Here is a 20798-nt window from a genome sequence, read left to right on the forward strand (position 1 = left end):
TAAAAATTCATTTGGACTTGGTGTCTCTACGTAAACCTGGCTAAATGTTACTTTACAACACTGCACAACAGTGCAACACAGTGTAGCTGGTCCTCAATTTCTAAACTCCACCTGTACAATGCATTGAATCATAAGAGTGTCCAGATGCTTTTTGCCTATTGCACATGATTTATAAATGCTCCACATGGTACAAAAGGTTATTCAAATGAGACTACAAGTTCCAAAGATATCTAAGGCAACCTCAATGGTATTTTCACTGATGATACAAGCCAATAAGTGACAATCACCCTGAACATAAACTAATTAACTAAACTCATTGGTTCTATAATCTTCATGCAACATTAGGATGGTTAACTCTTTTGTCGACTAGCACAAAATTTCTAGCAAACTGGCACTGGTCCTCAGACCAGCAGTCGAAAACCACTGGGATACGGAGCTTATAAAGCATCTACTCTGATCAAAGCTTTAATTCACATTTTGGCAGAGAAAATGCAGAGATACAAAATATTGGAGTTTTATTTAACAGAACCTATTCTGTTAATTGATGCAACAAATTTATTTGCTAAACTTTCTAAATATCCACTTGCAATCCACCCCTCCCCCAGAACATATTTAGGCTATGAATACCTGTGAATGTACTAAGGTAGCTTTCCTTTGTCCCTTTGTCTAGTCAACAATGGACTCTGACATTCTGCAGTACCAAAACAGAAATGAGAAATCTTTCAACTGGGTAAAAGGCTTCAGTCCTAAAGACTTTTTGCCTCTGCCTCTCCCAACTTTATTAAGGTGTAAGTGAAAAAATAAAACTGTACACCTTTAAGGTTTGTTAAGCCAAATTCAGAGGGACCCAAAGAATGAAGGACAGGAACAATGTCCGTCGTTTACACATCAAAGCTTTATTGTCTAGCTTGGCCAAGCGGCGGCAGCTCCGACAGAAATCTGACGGAGAGCGCGCCGGCCCTTTGTTTTACTTAGTTTTTATAGTTTTGTAAGTGGGAAGTACAGAAGCAAAAATTGTAATTAGGAGCCCTTTACCACTATTGGTTATAGTCATATGTCCTTTAACATGATAGGACCACGTTCAATTTGCAAACCATACATCATTTTGGAGAAAACAAAATTTACAAGTCAACACAATGGTAGAAAGATATCTCTTTACATATTAAAAGGCCTTCCTATATTTTCTAATGTTCATCTGCCATCTCTGTGTCCAGAGTCAGACGTATTAACCACATGCATTTACATAAGAGAGGTAGTTTCCATGGGGACAAATGCCCGCAAATGGCTCATAGTTATAAGAAAAGGTTTATTTTGGCTTTTCCCTTCCTGCACCTGGCTAGCCATTCACTCCTTTCCCCACAGGTGTGGTGGAATGTCAGGGAATTCATGCTTTCCTTCCCTTTTCATTTACAATACAATGGCAAGAGCCATCCTGGTTATGCCAATCACACAGTACAGAGACTACTCTCACAATTTCTCTGCACACCTTAACCCAAATTAATAAAATGTTCTCCAAGCCTCTTAAAATATTAATTCTGTAGTTTTTGGTACCTTACAACACCTGCGGATGAAGTGGCTCAGTGGCTCCTCAGTTTACAGTGTAATGATATATGCATACATTATGAAATGATTACAACAACCCAGTAAACTGATATATTCTTCACCTCACAGTTATCTTTTGTGTACATGTATGCTGAGAGCATAAGATCAACTCAGAAAATTTCAAGTATATAGTACAGTATTATTAACTATAGTCGTCATGCTGTACATTAGATACTCACCATTTATTCATCTTAAAAACCAAAAATTTATAATTCTTTTCTTTTTTAAATTAGAAAATTAAATTTAACAGGGTGACATTGATCCACAAGAGTACATAGGTTTCAGGTAAACATTTCTCTAGTATTTGAACTAGTTGATCATGTTGTATAACCATCACCAAAATTCAAATCATTTTCTGTTACCTTGTATGTGTCCCTCTTTATGCCCTTCCCCCCTCCCTCTTCCCCATCTCCTCCCTCACATCCCCTTCCCCCGGTAACCATTGTGTTCTTATATATGTCCATGAGTCTCAGTTTTGTAATACCACTTATGTGTGAAATCATACAGTTTTTAGCGTATTCTGATTTTTACTCTTTTCACTCAGTATAATGTTTTCAAGATCCATCCATGTTGTCACAAATGACAGCATGTCATCATTTCTTATGGCTGAGTAGTATTCTAGTATACTTTTTGATCAAAATCTTCTCATTTCATCTACCCTTCAGCCCCTGGAAACCACCATTCTACTCCTTGTACGAGTACAACTTTTTAGATTCCATGTACTAATAAAATTATGCAGTATTTGTCTCTCTGCCAGGCTTATTTCACTTAGCATAATGTCTTCCAGATTCATTAATGTGTTCAAAACTAGCAGGACTTTTTATGGCTACATAATACTCCAGTGTGTGTGTGTGTGTGTAGAATCACATTTTTTTAAATCTAGTCATCTGTTGATAAGGCATTTAGGTTTCCATGTCTTGAATATTCTGAGTAGTACTGCAATGAACACAGGAGTGCATATATCTCTTCTAGATACTGCATTGATTTTATTTCCTTTGTGTATATACCTAGAAGAGAGATTGCTGGATTGTATTGCAGTTTTATTTTTAAATATTTTTAAGAACCTCCCCACACCCTTGACTGCTTCATGATAGGGGGTGGTACACTCTTATGAGGAATCCCATCTATGCCTCAGATAAGTTCATTGTCAGGACCAATGATTCTTTCCTATATTTCTTCTAGTTTTATGGTTTCAGATCTTACATTTAAGTCTTCAATTCATTAAGTGTTAATTACTGATTATATCACATTATATGATATTGATATGTTCACATTTTCTATTCCTTCACAGTTCAGTGGGCCATGGATGTTCCATTGTTCAGCAGGGTCACTAGGGAGTGTTAGGTGTTATCTCATTTAAGTTTTGGTTTACATTTCTCTGAGGATCAGTGATTACTGAGCACCTTTTCATGTATCTGTTGGCTATTTCTATGTTTTCTGTTGGATGAGGGATTAGTTGTTTTAAGCTTTTGGGCACCCTTATCATGCTAGCTACTTTGGACCATAAGTTACCTCAGGCATGCTCTACAGTTTTTTTAATGGAAAACCCTCAGGCCACACAACTGCCTGGCCTTGGGCTGTTTTGGTGAATGAGAGTACTGTTGCCTGAGGGTTCTGACTCCCAGGGGTTATCCCAGGCTATGCTGCCCACAGGTTTTTATTCCCAAAGGATATCTGGTTGGAGGATGGGGACATTGTAAGAATGAGATGGCACTCAAACACCAGGTGTGCAGGCTTTATTAGAGGAGAAAGACCTGCTGGGGCACTCCTCCAGGAGAAGTGCACCCAAACAGATTTTGAGGCAAATTTTTTATAGGGTTAAGGGAGAGGTTTGAGCAAGTGTGTGTTGCGTCAGCAATTCTGGTATGCTCCCTTCTGTAGTTTTACAATATCGGCTTCTTGGAACGCTTCTCCTTGGGGTGGCTGACCAGCTTCCCAGAACTTTTCTGTTTCAGGGGCAATAGTCCAGTAAGAGTGGGGTCAGATAGCCAAGCAGAACAGCAAAAGGGCAGTTTGGAAGTTTTGGTAAGTTCATGTATCCATCATTTCTCAACTCTGTGGTATGATAAAAGAAAAAGAGGTGAGGGGAAGAAACAAAAAAATAAAAAGAAAAATAAGGGGGTATAAGGTCCAGGAAGGAGGTTTGTCTCAGATCAGCCATCTTCTGGAGCTACTTCCTGCTGTTATCCCTATTGGGGCCTCCTTCGTGGACCTCTTCCTGGGGCAGTTGGAGTAGGGGTTGCAAAAGCATTTGATAGTAGGCAATCCTGGAGATTACTCTCATCCAGGCCTGTAGGAATTTGATGAAGAAGGGGGCAAATATTTGGAGATCAGGAATGCAGAGATAAGGAGGGTTGTATAGAGGGGGGGGTGAAAGTTCTTCCATGGTAAAGGTAGAGATATTTTTTCCTGGCAGCCCTGGAGAGAGCAGTTAGTTTGAGCTAAAAGAAATGTTTCATGTCCATTTGTAGGCTCTTCTTCAGCCAAGAAGACCCAGCAGTCTTGTTCCCTTACTATGTGAAGGATAAAAAGATTGAGAAGCATTCAGAGGTGAATGCTATTCATTCTCCTAGTTCTTCAGGAATATGGGAGAGCTCTAGGGTTAGGGTACCTGTAGGGATTGAAAGATAGGATTTAGGAGGTTTGCTGATATAGGGTTTCAGATTTTTGTTTCGCAGGTTTCAGTGTTGGTGTGTAGGGTTAGGTAGATTTTTTCAATTTTCTGATTGGTGAAGGTCTGCATGCAGTTCTGTAAGAAACTAGTGAACAAATGTAAAAGGCAGGGTTTTAAAGTTAGAAAAATAAATAGGAGAGTGAGTACACTAATGAAAGGCAATAATGAAGACACCCAGTTTGTGTGAAACCACTGATTCCATGTTTACAAATTCGCTGGGCATCAGAGAGAGAGAGAGAGAGCGAGAGAGAAGGAATAAGACAGGGAAGTGACCAGTCCCCCTGTCCCTAGACCTACTTTTGTAGAGATTCCTAAAGCAACAAGAAGAGAGATTACCTGTACAGCTCGTTTGATTCTTAGATTGACAGGTAGTGTACTAGGAACTGAAAGAGGCTCATGGGGTGGGATTAGGTTGATATTTGGGGTGAGGTAGATTAGGGTACAGGTTTCTGTTCAATTAGTAGGGAGATACATATACTTGTGGTCCCACACGAGTAGAAAGCACCTGATTGGTTAAGGCAGGTTGAGAGGTGAATAGAGAATGTAAGGACAAGGGGTCGGTTTTGTTTCTCTGTTTCTGAGCTCCAGATGGTCAGGGTGGAGGAAAGAGTCACCCTTAGCAGTAGTGGGAGTTGTCAGGGTCATGGTGTGTGGACCTGTCCACATGAAAGTCAGTCCTTGGATGATGCAATGCTGGAAGCATCTCTTAGACAGTCTTTGAACAGTTTGCTGAGTAACCTGTAAATCCTGCAAGTACTTAGGGAAAGGGTGGTTACATTTCTACATTTTGCAGTTAAAGTCCTACTGACCACTGCTTATAGCTGGAATTAGTAGCAGGTCCCTGCCTATAATAGGCCTGGGGCATTGAGACAAGAGGAACAAAGGAGATACTATACATTAAATAAAGCAACAAAATCAGACTGTCAATACCCACAGTAGAGATTTCTGAGGGATAAATAAAACTTAAATATTCAAGGGAGGCATAGTAGATGGCCCTTATGTTTACAAGAAATGAGATTAGCTTATCTGCTATTTGGAAAAAATACCTTAGGCTCATGAACAATGTCCTTGGGCCTTCAGTGGCAATTCCCAGCATTCTGGGCAAGGTCAGGTCACAGGTAGCTGGAGCAGGGCTAGAAGAGACTGAACCCTCCCTCCATGGAGCAAGGGGGCAGCTTACCTTCTCATGTACCTCTTTCCACAGCAGAGGTGTGTCCCTTGATGGGGTTGGGAAGCCTGGCAGGCTTCAGTTCAATGACCTTTTTTCTACTCTTGAAGTAGGGCCCTGATGAAATTCTATGAAGCCCTTTAGGGTGCTGGAGCCAAAAGCTGGTATTTCCTGACTTCTTTTGGGCCTTATTTGCCTTTTCTTTTACTTCCTTGGACATTATAGACCTTAAAAGCCATGCTCAGAAGATCTCACTGAGGGGCTTGACTAAGAGAGCAAAATTGGGAATTCAATGTTTAAAGAAGACTATTAGACTGAAGAAAGAAAATATTTAATTTGCAGTGGTAGGTGGCTGGAGACTGTGGAGGGTCTGAGTTAGATCTAGGGTGAGACTTCAGGTGGTGGGGATTAAGGTGATGCCCAGATAGACTACGGACTAAGAGTGAAATTGAGCCTTAGCAGAGAAGACACGATATTCCTTCATAGCAAGGAAGTTAAGAAGGGTGGTGGTGTGTCTCCTTGAGGCAGGCAGGGGCTTCAGAGGAGTGGGTTATTTACATATTGTAAGAAAGAACTAGTTTTGAGATTGCATGCTGCTAAAACCTGAGCTAATGCCTACCTAAACAGGTGTGGGCTATTTTTGATCCCCTGAGGTAAGACAGTCCACATAAGTTGCTGGGCTGCATTAGTGTTTGAATCAGTCCAGGTGAATGAAAACAGAAAGTAAGAGTCAGGGTGTAGAGCAGGAGTCTCAAACTCGCGGCCCGTGGGCCGCATGCAGCCCGCCCACCAATTTTGTGCGGCCCACAGACTAATCAAACTTCGTGGATTAGTCTGTGGGCCAGTCTGCGGGCCACACAAAATTGGTGGGCGGGCCGCATGTGGCCCGCGGGCCACGAGTTTGAGACCCCTGGTGTAGAGGAATGGTAAAGAAAGCATTCTTGAGGTCTAGGACCATGAAGTGAGGGGTGTTTGGAAAATGTGTGACAGTAACTTTAGAGATTAGGGAGTACTGGGTGGAGGGGAATTACTGCCTCATTGATTAGGTGTAAGGCTTGTACAAGGTGATAAGCCCCTGAAGGTTTTCGAATAGGAAGGGTGGGGGTATTGCAGGGAGAGTCCATGGGGATGTGTAAGCCTGGTTTAAGAGGTAGGTAATTATTGGTTTAAGGCCTTAGAAACAGACACAGTTACACATTAAACAAAGACTTTACATAAAAGTTATGAATTAAGGAATTTAAATGAGCGCACTTTACTTGTTCCAATTCAAATTATACTAGATATTTTCTAACAAACCTCTGTTTGTTAGAAAGACAAAACAGATTACTTACAAAGCTTAATAGACAATTCTGTTTTTTAAAGTTTTTTGAGATGGCAGGGAGTTGCCAGCAAAGAGGGGAGGAAGAGAGAAAACAGACGGATGGACAGTGTGAGCAGCTGGATGGAAAGAAGGAGGGTCAGAATCTGCAGGAGGAGGAGGAGGAGGTTAAAGTACTGGTGTGGCGCCACATGGTCAGAGGAGTCAAAAGGATTTAGAGCTCTCAGGAGAGGGGAGGGGGTGAAGAGGAAAGAGGCACAGTCACAGTTTGTAAGGAAGGAGGAGGGGTTGGAGAGGAGACAGACATAACTGCAGTTTGTAAGGAGGGAAGAGAGGTCAAAGATGAGACAGGCACTGCAGCCAGAGCCACAGCTTCTAAGTAGGGGGGAGGGGATGAAGAACACAGTGAAGGGAGGGGCCCCTGGCCAGCAGGGGAGGAGAAAGAGAGACTGATGAATGAGAAAACAGGATTTAGTGAAGGGAGGGGGCTTTCTGGAGGGAAGAGACTCCAGCAAAAAAGATTTAGTGAGGGACTAGAGAGGGGTCCCGAGAGAGTGGTGCCCCAGGGGTCAGGCAGGAGGGAGAGAGTTGGGAGTTCGCGGAGAAGGAAAGATTAGGAGTAGAGGTTTTAGGTGAGGTTTCTTTGGCCAAAAACGGCCTGCGAAGGCACAGAAATTAAGGACAGGAGAGAAGGGAGGAGAAAGCCTGCACATAAGGAATTTCTGATGCCCTTCCCGTCTGGTGGCAGAAATTGTCAAGATCTCTTAGGATATTGTAATCGAATGTCTTGTTTTCGGGCCAATGGGAGTCATTGTCTAGTCTGTACTGAGACCAGCAGTGTTACAGAAGAAGATTAATTTCTTCGTTTGAGGTCTGAGAGACCGACCGAGTTTGGTGAGGTTTTTTATGAGACATCCTAGAGGGGTCTGGTCAGAAGGCTTAGACTCTGAAGAGCCCATAGTGGAGACAGGTGAGCAAGAGGGGGCATCCCCACCTTTTGTCACTGTCCCAAGAGGAGAGAATCTCTGTGTGGGGGAGTCATCCCTGATAGAGGTTGTCACCACCTGTCAGGGAGCTCCGAGGACAAGAAGTCTGAGAGAGTGGAGAGGTTTGGCTAGGTGCCTAGTCTTCTGTGCAGTCCACTGAGACTGAAAGTCAAACCCCTCAAAATGTGAGGTGTGTCAGAGAAAACCGTCCGACCAGAAAGGGGTGTTTTTAGAGAGAAATTTAGAGGCCAACTGGGGAAGGGGAAGGGAGAAACTCCTTACCTTCCTGGTCCAGCAGGGGTTCAGGACAGGGTTAGACTGCTGGCCAATCAACCTACAATTACACATCCAAACAGAATCAGGGAGTAAGCCCGGGATGAGCTGCTGCTGCCCATTGCTTCCCTGGTTGTAAGTTTGGATGGCAAAGAGGGATCGTCCAAGCAGTTAATACCCTGTCCTGGGTTTCAGCACCAGATATAAGAATGAGACGGCACTGGAACACCAGGTGTGCAGGCGTTATTAGAGGAGAAATACCAGCTGGGGCACTCCTCCAGGAGAAGTGCACCCAAACAGATTCTGAGGCAAATTTTTTATAGGGTTAAGGGAGAACTTTGAGCAAGTGTGTGTTGCATCAGCAATTCTGGTATGCTCCCTTCTGTAGTGTTTTTTTTTTTTTTTGTATTTTCTCTGAAGCTGGAAACAGGGAGAGACAGTCAGACAGACTCCCGCATGTGCCCAACCGGGATCCTCCCGGCACGCCCACCAGGGGCAACGCTCTGCCCACCAGGGGGCGATGCTCTGCCCCTCCGGGGCATCTCTCTGCCGCGACCAGAGCCACTCTAGTGCCTGGGCAGAGGTCAAGGAGCCATCCCCAGCGCCCGGGTCATCTTTGCTCCAATGGAGCCTTGGCTGCGGGAGGGGAAGAGAGAGACAGAGAGGAAGGAGGGGGGGTAGAGAAGCAAATGGGCGCTTCTCCTATGTGCCCTGGCCGGGAATCGAACCCGGGTCCCCCGCACGCCAGGCCGATGCTCTACCGCTGAGCCAACCGGCCAGGGTCTCCCTTCTGTAGTTTTACGATATCGTCTTCTTGGAACGCTTCTCCTCGGGGTGGCTGACCAGCTTCCTAGAACTTTTCTGTTTCAGGGGTGATAGTCCAGTAAGGGTGGGGTCAGATAGCCAAGCAGAACAGCAAAAGTGTAGTTTGGAAGTTTTGGTAAATTCATGTATCCATCAGGCATTACCACCCACAGGCTGCACAGCTGGCTGGGTTTGTTCCCCAGGGATAGCCTTGTTTGTGCAGGGTGTGGGGATGGGGTGGGGGAGTAGGGGGACATCACAGTACTCAGTGTGTGCAGACAGCTGGATTTGTTCCCCAGAGATTGCCTTGTGAATAGTCAGGGGTGGAGTGTGTCACTATACCCCAGACCAAGTATCCTTATGGAAAGAGAGTATAGCTGCTTCCCCTAAACTACTTGGCTGTTGGGTTTGACATCCAGGGGTTAACTTGTTGGCAGGAGAGTGTACTGCTGCCCCAGGTTGTGTGTCCAAGCATGCTTTGTTCCAAAGAGAATTGCCTTGTCTGCTGTGGGTGGTGGCGTTGCAGCTTCGAGGCCACTAGGCCAGGGGTTCTTGACACCCAGGGGATCCCTAGGTTGGTGAGAGAGGTTGCCATGCCTGTGGAGATATGTCGCTGCCTCTCCTAGGCTGCATGACTGGTGGGTTTGACTCCCTGCAACAGAGATGCTGCCCCAGGCTGTGTGACCAGCTTGTGGTGTTCCCCAGAGACAGATGACCTTATGAGTAGGAGGGGGTATTGCCATATCCTGGCTGTGTGGCCAGCAGGTTTTGACTCCCAGGAATCACTGTATTGGTGGGCAAGATTGCTGTGTCTGTGGACAGGTTTTGCTGCCACCCCTAGGCTGCATGGCTGGCAGATTTGACTCTCAGTGGTTGCCATGTATGCAGCAGCTCCACTGGCTTGTCTGGTAAGGTTTATTTTCCAAGTAATTGCTTTATCAGTGGTCAGCTGGTGATCTTGCTGCTCCTAGGCAACATGGCCAGAGGATTTTGACTCCCAGTGGTCACTGTGTTGGAAAGCAGGGTCGCCACCACCCCCAAGCTACACAGTTGGCAGGTTTTATTCCTGGAGTTTCTTCACCCAGCCTATGCGGTCAGAGTGATTTGTTACTCTTGGATCACTTTCAGGATGGTGGGGGTGGGCCAGGTAGGGAGATGTCACCATCCCAGGCTGCATAGCCAACAGCTTTGACTCCAATAGCTGCTATATCCAGGTTGCATGGTCAGTATGATTTGTTATTTTGGCATCACCTTCTGGGTGGCAGGTTACCTCCCCCAAGCTGCACAGCCAGTGGGTTTTGATCCCCAGGGATCACTTTGTTGGTGGGCAAGGGCACTGTGGCCCTCAAGATGGGTGAAAACAAGTTTTGTTTCCCAGGAATTGCCTTGTTGGCAGGCAAGTCCACCATGTCTGCAGGCAGGAGTTGCTGCCACCCCTACGCTGCACAGGCAAGGATTTTGACTCCCAGAAATTGCCTTGTGCAGGACCATGGGGATATCCCCGCCCTCATGATGTGCAGCCCTTGGATCTTGACCCTCAGGGGTTACCATTTAGGTGGAGAGAGGACTTGCTACCCCCTGGCTATGTAGCTGGAGGGTTTTTTATCTCCAGGAATCTCTTGAGAGTGGGTAGGGGAGGCTTCCACACCCTCAGGCTGCATGACTTGTTGGTTTTGACCAGAGGCAGATTAAGATTGGTTGAAGCCCCAGGCGCAGAAGAAAATATTGAGCCCCTTAAAAAAAAGAGAGAGAAAAGGAAAATAAAAATACATGTTAACCATATTTTTAAATAAATAAAAGTATTATGTACTATTAATGTTAAAATTGCACATATGAAAGCAAACTTAGTGTCATTAGAAAAAAGTGTAAAATTGGGGTTTGGTGTGGCCCTTTAGAAGTTGGGGCCCAGAGTGCATGTCCTGTATGCCTGACTTAAATCCACCTCCAGTTTTGACCCAAAGGGATTGCCTTGTTGATGTATGGGTGTTGTCATTGACAAGAGATGTTGCACTTTGAGGATTTGCAACCAACTGGTTTTGGTTTCCAGGGATCACCATGTTGGTAGAAAGGGTCATTGCCATCCCTATGCTCATCAGCAGTCAGGTTTTGACCTGCCAAAATCACCTTATTGCTAGACAGAGGAGCTACTGCTCCCAGGCCACATGACCAGTGGATTTTTTAAAAATTGGATTTTTTGGGGTGACATTGGTTAATAAAATTATATAACTTTCAAGGGTAAAATTCTATGATCATCTGTATATTGTATGTTGTTCACCACCCAAAGTCAAGTCTCCTTCCATTACCATTTATCCTCTTCTACCGCCTGTCTACCCCCTTTCCTTCTGGTAATTACCATACTATTACTTGTGTCTATTGAGGTTTTTTTCCCCCTTTTGCTTAATACCTCTACCTTTTTGATTCCCATGAATGCCATGATTGGTGGGTGAGTGTACCACCACCATCAGGCTGTGAAGATGGTAGGTTTTAACCACAAGAAGGTGTCTTTTGACTTCATCAGGACACCAGAGAGTGTAAACCTTTTGATTGGCCCACTGCCTCTGCTGGAGTTTTGCTTTCGGCCAGAGCTCTCCTGTTGGGAGAGGCCTCCACCTATACTTATGTGGTTGCCAGACCTACAGGCTGCTCTTGAGGTTGGGTTTCTGAACAGGCAAGGCCAGATCACTGGACTTTGATCAGAAGAGACTACTAACAGGGATATGGTATGGCTAACAAATCTGTGCACCGATGGCTGTAAGTTCCATCGCCCACCTTGTACTTAGCTAACCCCAAGGGGTTTATCACTACCAATTCCCCCAGTGTGTCCCATGAATATCGACAAAAGTGGACCTCCAAAGGAATATCCTGGAATTCTGGAAGCCTATATCTGCCATACTCTCTCCTTTCTAGGTACTACATGGAGCTGGCCTATAGGAGGGAAGAAGGCAGAAAAGTAAAACCACTTCTCTTACCCTTCTAATGTGGCTTTGTTTTGTGCTCCACCTAGTTCTGGGATTTTTTACAAAGGTATTATTATCTTTGAATAGTTGTTAATCCACATATTTTCTGATTGGGTACTGAAGCTGGGATGTCCTATTCCATCATCTCACTGATCTTAATCACCCTCTTTGCTTCTTTGGAAGAGAGACAGAAGGAAAGAAATTGAAGGGAATAAAGGATACAAAAGGAGAAGACTGAATAAAATATATTTATTTTTTTAAAACAAATGGATAATTTGATAAGTTTTTGCAACTTGCTTTGCCTTTGATATCTACAGAATGTAACTAAGTTATAAATAATATTTATTATACGTAATATATATTTCATATTATGAAATATAGATCAATAGATAGGAGTTTAAGGGTATGAAACTAAGGTAGGAATGGAGGAAAATTGTCCAAGCTAATCAAAGTCCAACTGTCATTAAAAATAAATCATCAATGCCTTCTCAGTGGAGAAAGAGAATGGAGGGAAAGACAGGCAGAGAAAGGAATAGAAATGGACACAGACAGGAAAGAGGTAGAGAGGAAGAAGGATAGAGTGGAGCAGAAGAAGGAGAGAGTGGGAGGCAGTGGGGAACAAAGACACAAAATTATTGAAAAAGAAGCAGAGATAAAAAGAGAAAAACTCTAAACTTATAATGAATGTATTACATTATTTTGTATGAGAATTCTTTGCTAACTTAAAAATAAACCTACTTATATTTTCTTATGTTCACATAAAAAAGGTAGGTTGTGAATACAAACACAATATGTATGGTATATTGAGCTTTGGATAACCAGATAATACTTTCTTGGCTCAGGTAAAAGGGAATAGGTGGGGTAGAAAAGTGGAAAATTGCATCATTTGGGAGACCTGCAAAACCAGTTGTGGGTAGAGGGAGAGAGGTGAAAAATAAGACTCTGTGACAAGAAAGGTAGTAGAGGAATTAGACTACATGGATTTTGGGGGACCATTTAGTAGAATTTGGCTTTTAATCTTTGAGAGATGGGAGTCTTAAAGAAAAGAGAGACTTAATCTGCCCTGACTGGATAATTCAGTTAGTTAGAGCATCATCCCAAAGCACAGAAGTTGCTAGTTCAATCCAAGGTCAGGGCATATACAGGAACAAATATTTCTGTTTCTCTTCTGCTCTCTACCTTCCTCTCTCTAAAGTCAATAAAATAAACATTAATATTTTTTTTGCCTGACGTGTGGTAGTGCTGTGTATAAAGCCTTCTCCTGCAAAGCTGAGGCTGTGAGTTCAAAACTCTGGGCTTGCCTGCTCAAGGCATATATGGAAGCAACTACAAGTTGATGCTTCCCACTCTCCCCTCCCCACTCCTCACTTCTCTCTCCTTTCTCTAAAATGAATAAATAATATTTAATATTTTTTAAAAAGGAGACTGAATCTGATTTATATTTTAGTAGAATAATTATGGCTACTGTGTAAGTAATGCATTGAAGAGGGAAAAAAACATAAGAAAGACCGGTTAGAAAGTTATTACAGTACTCCAGTGTCTTAGACAAGAGTGGTTGTGGTGGAGGTGGTGATAAGTGGTCACATTATGGATATACAGCATTTGCAGAAAGAACTATCAGGGTTTTCTGATTGATTGGCTATATGTGTGTGCAATCATGCACACACATGAAGGCATATACAAGGGAAGGAGGGAGAAGAGAGAGAGGGAAGTCAATGACAATGCCAAATTTTTAAATAATTTTATGTTAGCCTGTGTTCTTCAGAGCTACCATTTACTGCAATGGGAAAAGTCTGTTGGAAGAGCCAGTTGGAGAGGGTGGGAGATAGTGAGAGTAAAAGCTATGACTTGGACATTTTAGGTCAAGATACCTATTAAATCTCCAAGTGGTGATGTCTAATAGATAATTGAATACATATGTCTAGAGTAGTGTAGGGAACCATAGGTATGTGTATCAATTTAACACAAACTTGGTGACTTAAAACAATAGAAATTTATTGTCCCCTAGTTTTGGAGGCTAAAAGTCTGAAATGAGGGTGTTGGCAAAGTTGGTTCCTTTTAGAGGTTCTGAAGGAGGATCTGTTCTGTGTTTTTCTCTCCTAGTTTCTGAGGGTTGCTGACAATTTTTGGCATTTCCTGGCTTGTGGATTTATCACTCCAATATCTATCTCTGTTATCACATGTCATTACACATCACCCTGTGTGTATTTCTCTTTATAAGAGCATTAGTCACAGTGGGATACAACCCATCCTACTCCAGTATGACCTCATTTTAACTAATTATATTTGCAACAAACCTATTTCTAAGGCAGGACACACTCTGAGGTACTCATGGTTAGGACTCCACTATACCTTTCCAGGAGACACAATTCAACCCATAACAAGTAGGAAGCCCTGTCAGAAGACATACATTGGGAAGTTATCAGAGTTTAAGGTATTATTTAGAGACTCAGCCTAAAAATGCAAAGACACTGAGTGAGACAGAAAAAAGTACAAGTATGAATCCTGATATCCTCATGTGTTTAGAAAATTAAAGAAGCCAGCAAAGGAAACTAGAAAGGTAATGTGGTAGGACAGAAACCAGAAGAACCTCATAGCCTAAAAATTGGGTGAAGATACTCATTCCAGGAGAATGGAGTGGTCAAGTATATAAAATGCTTCTGAAAAATCTAGTAAGAGTGACAACTAGCTGTTGAAGTTAACAAGAGGTAATAATTAATTCCTTCCTTACAGGGTTTTTGGGAGGGTATAAAGTAAATACTACAAAAAGACTCATAGATGTTTGGCACATAATAAGATTTTAATAAGTGTTCAGTCTTATTTTGAATTGGGGTAATGTAAGCCAACCTACATTCTGCTATGTGAACTTTTGGTTGTAACCCAATAAATCCATTTGAACAGTATAGCATAGTGATTAGAAAGCATAAACTATGGAGGCAACACATCTGACATTGAATTCAGGCTCCACTACTTACTAGCCGGGTAACCTTGTGGAAGTTGCACAATTTCTTTTTGCTTCAGTTTATTAACCTATAAAATAAAGATAACAATAGTACCTACCTCATTAGGTTGTTGTTAAGATGAAGTGTTTTAAGGAAATGAAGGTTCTAGAAGAGTGCCAATTATATAGCAAATGTTGTAAAAATGTTATTTTTTATTGAATTGATTTAAATGACGGCACTAATTTATTTGAATGACTTTTATCAAAAATGCTCTGAGCAAGCTGTGTTGATATACTGTTAGCATAAATTTTCATGAAAAAAAGAATCACTACTTGACATCTGGTTTCGTGCACTTGGGAGATGCTGAGATATCTTGTTTTGAATATAAGGTTAGGGAACATTGTGAACTGAATTGGAGCCTACCTTGATCAACAATGTTTTTTGGTACATACCACTTAATTTTACTCTCTTTTCAGGAGAATATGTCGTCATGACAACCCACTTCCATCTCAAGCGAAAAATTGGCTACTTTGTAATCCAGACCTACTTGCCATGTATCATGACTGTCATTCTGTCACAAGTGTCTTTCTGGCTCAACAGAGAGTCTGTCCCTGCCCGCACAGTCTTTGGTGAGTGAGTGTTGTTTTGTGGAGGATGATGGGGGAGACATTTGCAAATTCTTATAATGGACACTTGGAGTAGGTGAGAGAAAGGTAGAATAACCATTACTAGAGATAATGGGAGCAACACCTGAGCCCAGCATTAGTAACTGAGTCACTCCTTATTGATATTTCAAGCAACTGAATTTTTAACAAGGAAGTAGAAATAAGAAGAGTGTTGTAGTTGTAAGGTTACTGAAATGCTGCCTGAGTAGTCAGGTTTGCTCTAAGAGCTAGAAAGGGTTGGAGAGTTTAGTGAAAAAGAGGAAATTAGTGGGCAGAGCACAAGAAGGTGAAGGGTGGGAAACTAAGCTACCAACAGATAGGTAGGACGGGGGCATTTTTGCAACCCATTTTTTTGTATGCATGTCTAACTTTGCTGCTTCTCACCTAGCCTTTTTGAAAGTATGAATTATCTGATATTCAGTAAAGGGTATACAGAGTTGAGTTGAAAGGGTTTTTCAATAGTACCTACAATCGGAAAAATTTTCTTCAGTATGAATTTATTAATATCTGAGGAGAGACATGCATATCATTAGTACTTTTCCCTGGGAGACTTACAGCAAATAAAACATTTTCTGTATGTTTTTTTCACTGTAAGTTTTTTTAAATTAATTATTTGAAAGATTTTTTTTATTTAAGTGAGAGAAAAGGAAGCAGGCAGACAGACTCCCGCATGTACTTCGACTAGGATCCACCTGGTAAGCCCCCTACCTGGGGATGCTCTACCCACCTAGAGCTACTGCTCCATTGCTAGGCAACTGAGCTATTTTAGTGGCTGAGGTGAGACCATGGAGCCATCCTCAGTGCCTGGGGTCAACTTGCTCGAACCATTTGAGCCCTGGCTTTGGTAAAAGTAGAAAGAGACAAAGAGAGAGAGAGAAAAGGGGGAGGGGTAGAGAAGCAGATGGTCACTTCTTCTGAGTTCCCTGACTGGGAATTGAACCCAGGACTTCCACCTGCTAAGCCAATGCTCTGCCACTGATCCAACTGGCCAGGGCCAGTGTAGGATTTTTTAAGAGATAAATATTAATTCTTTTAGTCTACTAAACTGTCTCCATGGCATGGTGGCTTGTGAGTCATACACTTGAATGTGTTGCATACCCACACAGAAGGCCTATATTTCCTACTAATATCCTGAAGCTGTACTATATAGTTAAATAGTAAATGATTTATCAGAAAGAAGCAGCATTTTAAATCAGATAGAGGAGTACATAGCAATGGAGAAAGAGAAAGAGTGACCTATAAAGTAGGGGAAAAGAAAAATAAACTAGAATGGTGTGGTATCATGAAATCAAGAGAGGAATAGTGTTTCAAGAAGCAGGGTATAATAATCATCTGGGGTGAATTCTACTGTGGTTTAGGTAAGATGCAGATAGAAACTGTCTCTTAGGTATGGTGATATGGTGATATGCTCGGGCGTTAGGATTTTGAAAAGTACAATTCTAGTAAAGTGGAAGAAGCCAAGAGTAGATTAAAGTTGCCCATTTAAAAAATTTTAGTGGGGCACATGGTTTCAAGTGCCCCACTCAATATAACACCCTTAGTCCCCCACATTGTGCCCCCCATGTCCCATGCATAGTCTCTTACCATTACCATTTTACTCTTTTTGCCCCCTTCCTCCTAACTCCATCCCCCCTTTCCCTCTGGGACTTGCTACCCTGTTGTCTATATCTTTGTGTTATGTATATATAATTTGGCTAATCTCTTTACTTTCTTTTATCTCATCCCCTCTCCTCCCCTCCTTCTGACAGCTGCCCAACTGTTCCCTGTTACACTGTCTCTGTTTCTATATTATTTTGTTCCTCAGTTTATTGTGTTCATTAGATTCCACATATATGTGAGATCATATGATATTTGTCTTTCTCAATATAAAAAACTAGATACCCTGAGAAATTTTTCTTTAAAAAATCTAGCTAAAACATAGAAAACATCTTTTTCTTTTTAAAGTATCTCAGCTCATAAGAAATTAAAGGAAAAAAAGAAATTAAAGGAAATACTCAAGAACCTAAATAGTATAAAGAACTGAAAACTGAAGTACTAATCCCATGAGCTGATAATGTTGAAGAAGAAAGGTGGGTGGATGGAATAGTAGTTTTGGTAAGTAAAAGTTTGAGATTTAAGGTTACACAAGAAAGGCTTTGATCCTGAATAAAGTTAAGGGTTAGAATTAAGACTGTGGTAGGCTGAATAATAATCACCAAAGTTATCCATGTCCTAATACTTGGAACTTGTGAGTGTTATATTATGTGGAAAAGTGACTGTAAATGTGAATTAAGTTAAGGATCTCAAGATGGGGAAATTTTCCTGGATTATCTGGATGGACCCTAAACCCAATCACAAATGTTCTTATAAGAGTGAGGCAGAGGAATACTTGACTACAGAATAGAAGACAATGTGATGAAGGAACCAAGATAGATTTGAAAATGCTATGCTGGCCCTGGCCACATGACTCAATTGGTTATTGTCCCAATATGTGAAGGTTGTGGGTTCAATCCCTAGTTAAGGCACATGTAAGAATTAACCAATCATGCATAAATAAATAGAGCAACAACTCGATCTCTCTCTCTTCCTCATCACCCTTTTTTCCCATCCTCCCTCCCTCTCTCCTTCTAAAATTAGTACATAATTAAAAAAAAGATGCTATGCTGTTGGCTTTGGAAGAGCAGAAGGGGACCCATGAGCCAAATAGTGCAGCTATAGAAAATGGAAAAAACAATAGATTCTCCCTTTAGAGCCTCCAGAGGGAGTGAAGCACTAATGACACTTTGACTTTAACTCAGTGAAACTGATTTCTGACGTCTAGACTCCAGAACTTTAAGAAGAGATACAGTGTGTCCGTAAAGTCATGGTGCACTTTTGACCCGTCACAGGAAAGCAACAAAAGATGATAGAAATGTGAATTCTGCACCAAATAAAAGAAAAACTCTCCCAGTTTCATACCTATTCAGTGCAGTTCAATGTGGGCTCATGCACAGATTTTTTAGGACTCCTTAGGTAGCTTCCCGTATAGCCTCTACAGACTCATCACTGACTGATGGCCTATCAGAACGGGGTTTCTCCACCAAACTGCTGGTTTCCTTCAACTGCTTATCCCACCGAGTAATGTTATTCCTATGTGGTAGCACTTCGTTATAAACGCACCAATATTCACATTGCACTTTGGTCATGGATTCGAATTTAGTGAGCCACAGAACACACTGAACTTTCCTCTGTACCATCCACATCTCGACTGGCATGGCCGTAGTCTGCTCCGCTGTATACATGGTGTTACATCATCATCTGCACATGCGCACATGCTGCCACATCATCTTACAGAAACTGGGAGGGTTTTCCTTTTATTTGGTGCAGATTTCACATTTCTGTTGTCTTTTGTTGCTTTCCTGTGACCGGTCAAAAGTGCACCATGACTTTACGGACACAATGTATTTGTGTTGTTTTAAGCCATTAAATTTATGGTAATTAGTTAACAGCAGCCATAAGAAATGAATACAGGAATTCATCCCATAAATCTAATACCATTGAATGATTATGCCTTACATGGAAAACAGCACTAAAAATATAGTAACCAGTGCAAGGAAACAATAAAAAGCCATGTCCATTATGTTCTGGTCTCTATGAAGTAGAAGATCCTTTAAGAATTTATTTTTAACCTGAGCAGGTGGTGGCACAGTGGATAGAGAATTAAACTGGAATGTGGAGGACCCAGATTCGAAACCATGAGGTTGCCAACTTGAGTGCAGGCTCATCTGGTTTGAGCAAGGCTCACAAGCTTTAGCCCAAGGTTGCTGGCTTGAGCAAGGGGTCATTCTGTCTGCTGTAGCCCCCTGGTCAAGGCACATATGAGAAAGCAATCAATGAACAACTACGGTGCTGCAATGAAGAATTGATGCTTCTCATTTCTCTCCTTCCTGTCTGTCTGTCCCTATCTGTCCCTCTCTCTGTCTCTCTGTCCCTGTCACAAAAAAGTAATTTATTTTTAAATTCAAATGTAGCCTCATGTGAGTTTAGAGCTCATATTTATACTAATTGTATTGATATGAACCTCCAAGATAAAACATTAATTTAAAAAGTGATTGCAGAATTTTTATGTAAGAACAAACAGTCAAGAATAGCCAATATCCTCCTACAGAAGAAGTGGCAGGACTTGCCCCACAAAGTGTTAAAAATTATTTAAAGCTATAGTAATTAAGACAATGCATTATTGGCACAAGGCAAATAAATAAATAAAACATCATATAGAGGGTAAAAGTAGATTCCCATATATGAAAACTTGATTTATGACAGAGATAGCATTGCAGAGAATTAATTTGAGATTGATCATGGTCTTAAATATAAAAATTAAATATAAAAAGCTCTTGGAACTAGTTATAAAACAATATATTTGCAACCTTCGGAAGGCAAAAATTTCTTAGTGCACAAAAAAAGTAATAATAGTGAAGAAAAAAGAATAAACTTTACTTGATCAAAATAAAAAATTTCTACTCATCAAAGCATAACATTAAGAAAGTGAAAAGGCAAACTATAAACTGGGAGAATATATTTTATAGGTATACAGATCTGACAAAGCATCTATTCCACAAATATAAAAAGCTACTTCAGATAAATAATAAAAAAACAGAGAATACAGTTTTAAAAATTGTAAAAAGACATAAACACACACGTTACGAAGAAAATATATAAATACCCATAAGCATATAAAAAGGTAGTAAATGTTATTTTATATCAGGGAAATACAAGGTAATACCATATGGAAATATTACTTTACAAAAACTGAATGGTTAAAATTAAAAAGACTGACAATTCCAAATATTTGTAATATTGATGAAAAAGTAGAGGGTGTAAAATGGTACAACTATTTAAGAAAAATAGTTTGGCTGTTTCTTATGAAGTAAAACATGTATTTAACCTAAAATCTTATATTTTGCTCCTAGGTATATACTCAAGTGAAATGAAAATATATATCTATAAAATGCTTTTACAAGATTGTTCATAACAGCTTTATTTACAAGAGTCCCAAACCAAAAAATATCCAAATGTGCATTTACTAATGAATGGGTGGATATATTGTGGCATATACATACAGTGGATTAATAAATGTTGATTCACATAACAATATAGATGAATCTGAAAAATTACCTCAGACTAAGAAGGCAGGCACTAAATAGTACAAAATATGTGGTTTTATTTATATAAAATACCCAAACAGACAAAACTAAGCTATGATGTTGGAGATCAAAGGAGTGCTTTTTTGGGGGGTGATGGATTGACTGAAAATGAGCATATGGGAACTTGCTGCTGTGGTAAAGTATTCTATATCTTATTGGGGTGGTAGTTATACAATTATACATTTTCCAAAACACTTTGAAATGTAAAAACTATTTTTATTGTATATAAATTAGAATCCAATTTAAA

The 20798-nt window shown here is 41.1% G+C and overlaps 1 protein-coding gene across 3 annotated transcripts in view; it reads left to right on the plus strand.

Moving 5' to 3' along the window:
• The window catches only part of GABRA3 (gamma-aminobutyric acid type A receptor subunit alpha3), a 449120-nt gene that overhangs the window by 365982 nt on the left and 62340 nt on the right, over positions 1 to 20798 (plus strand). For all 3 annotated transcript variants that reach the window (XM_066357176.1, XM_066357178.1, XM_066357177.1), the window contains exon 8: positions 15201 to 15353. In XM_066357176.1, the coding sequence (XP_066213273.1) occupies positions 15201 to 15353 (153 nt within the window). The remainder of the gene's footprint in view (positions 1 to 15200; positions 15354 to 20798) is intronic.

The sequence above is a fragment of the Saccopteryx leptura genome, chromosome X (assembly GCF_036850995.1).
Source record: "Saccopteryx leptura isolate mSacLep1 chromosome X, mSacLep1_pri_phased_curated, whole genome shotgun sequence".
Taxonomy (NCBI): domain Eukaryota; kingdom Metazoa; phylum Chordata; class Mammalia; order Chiroptera; family Emballonuridae; genus Saccopteryx; species Saccopteryx leptura.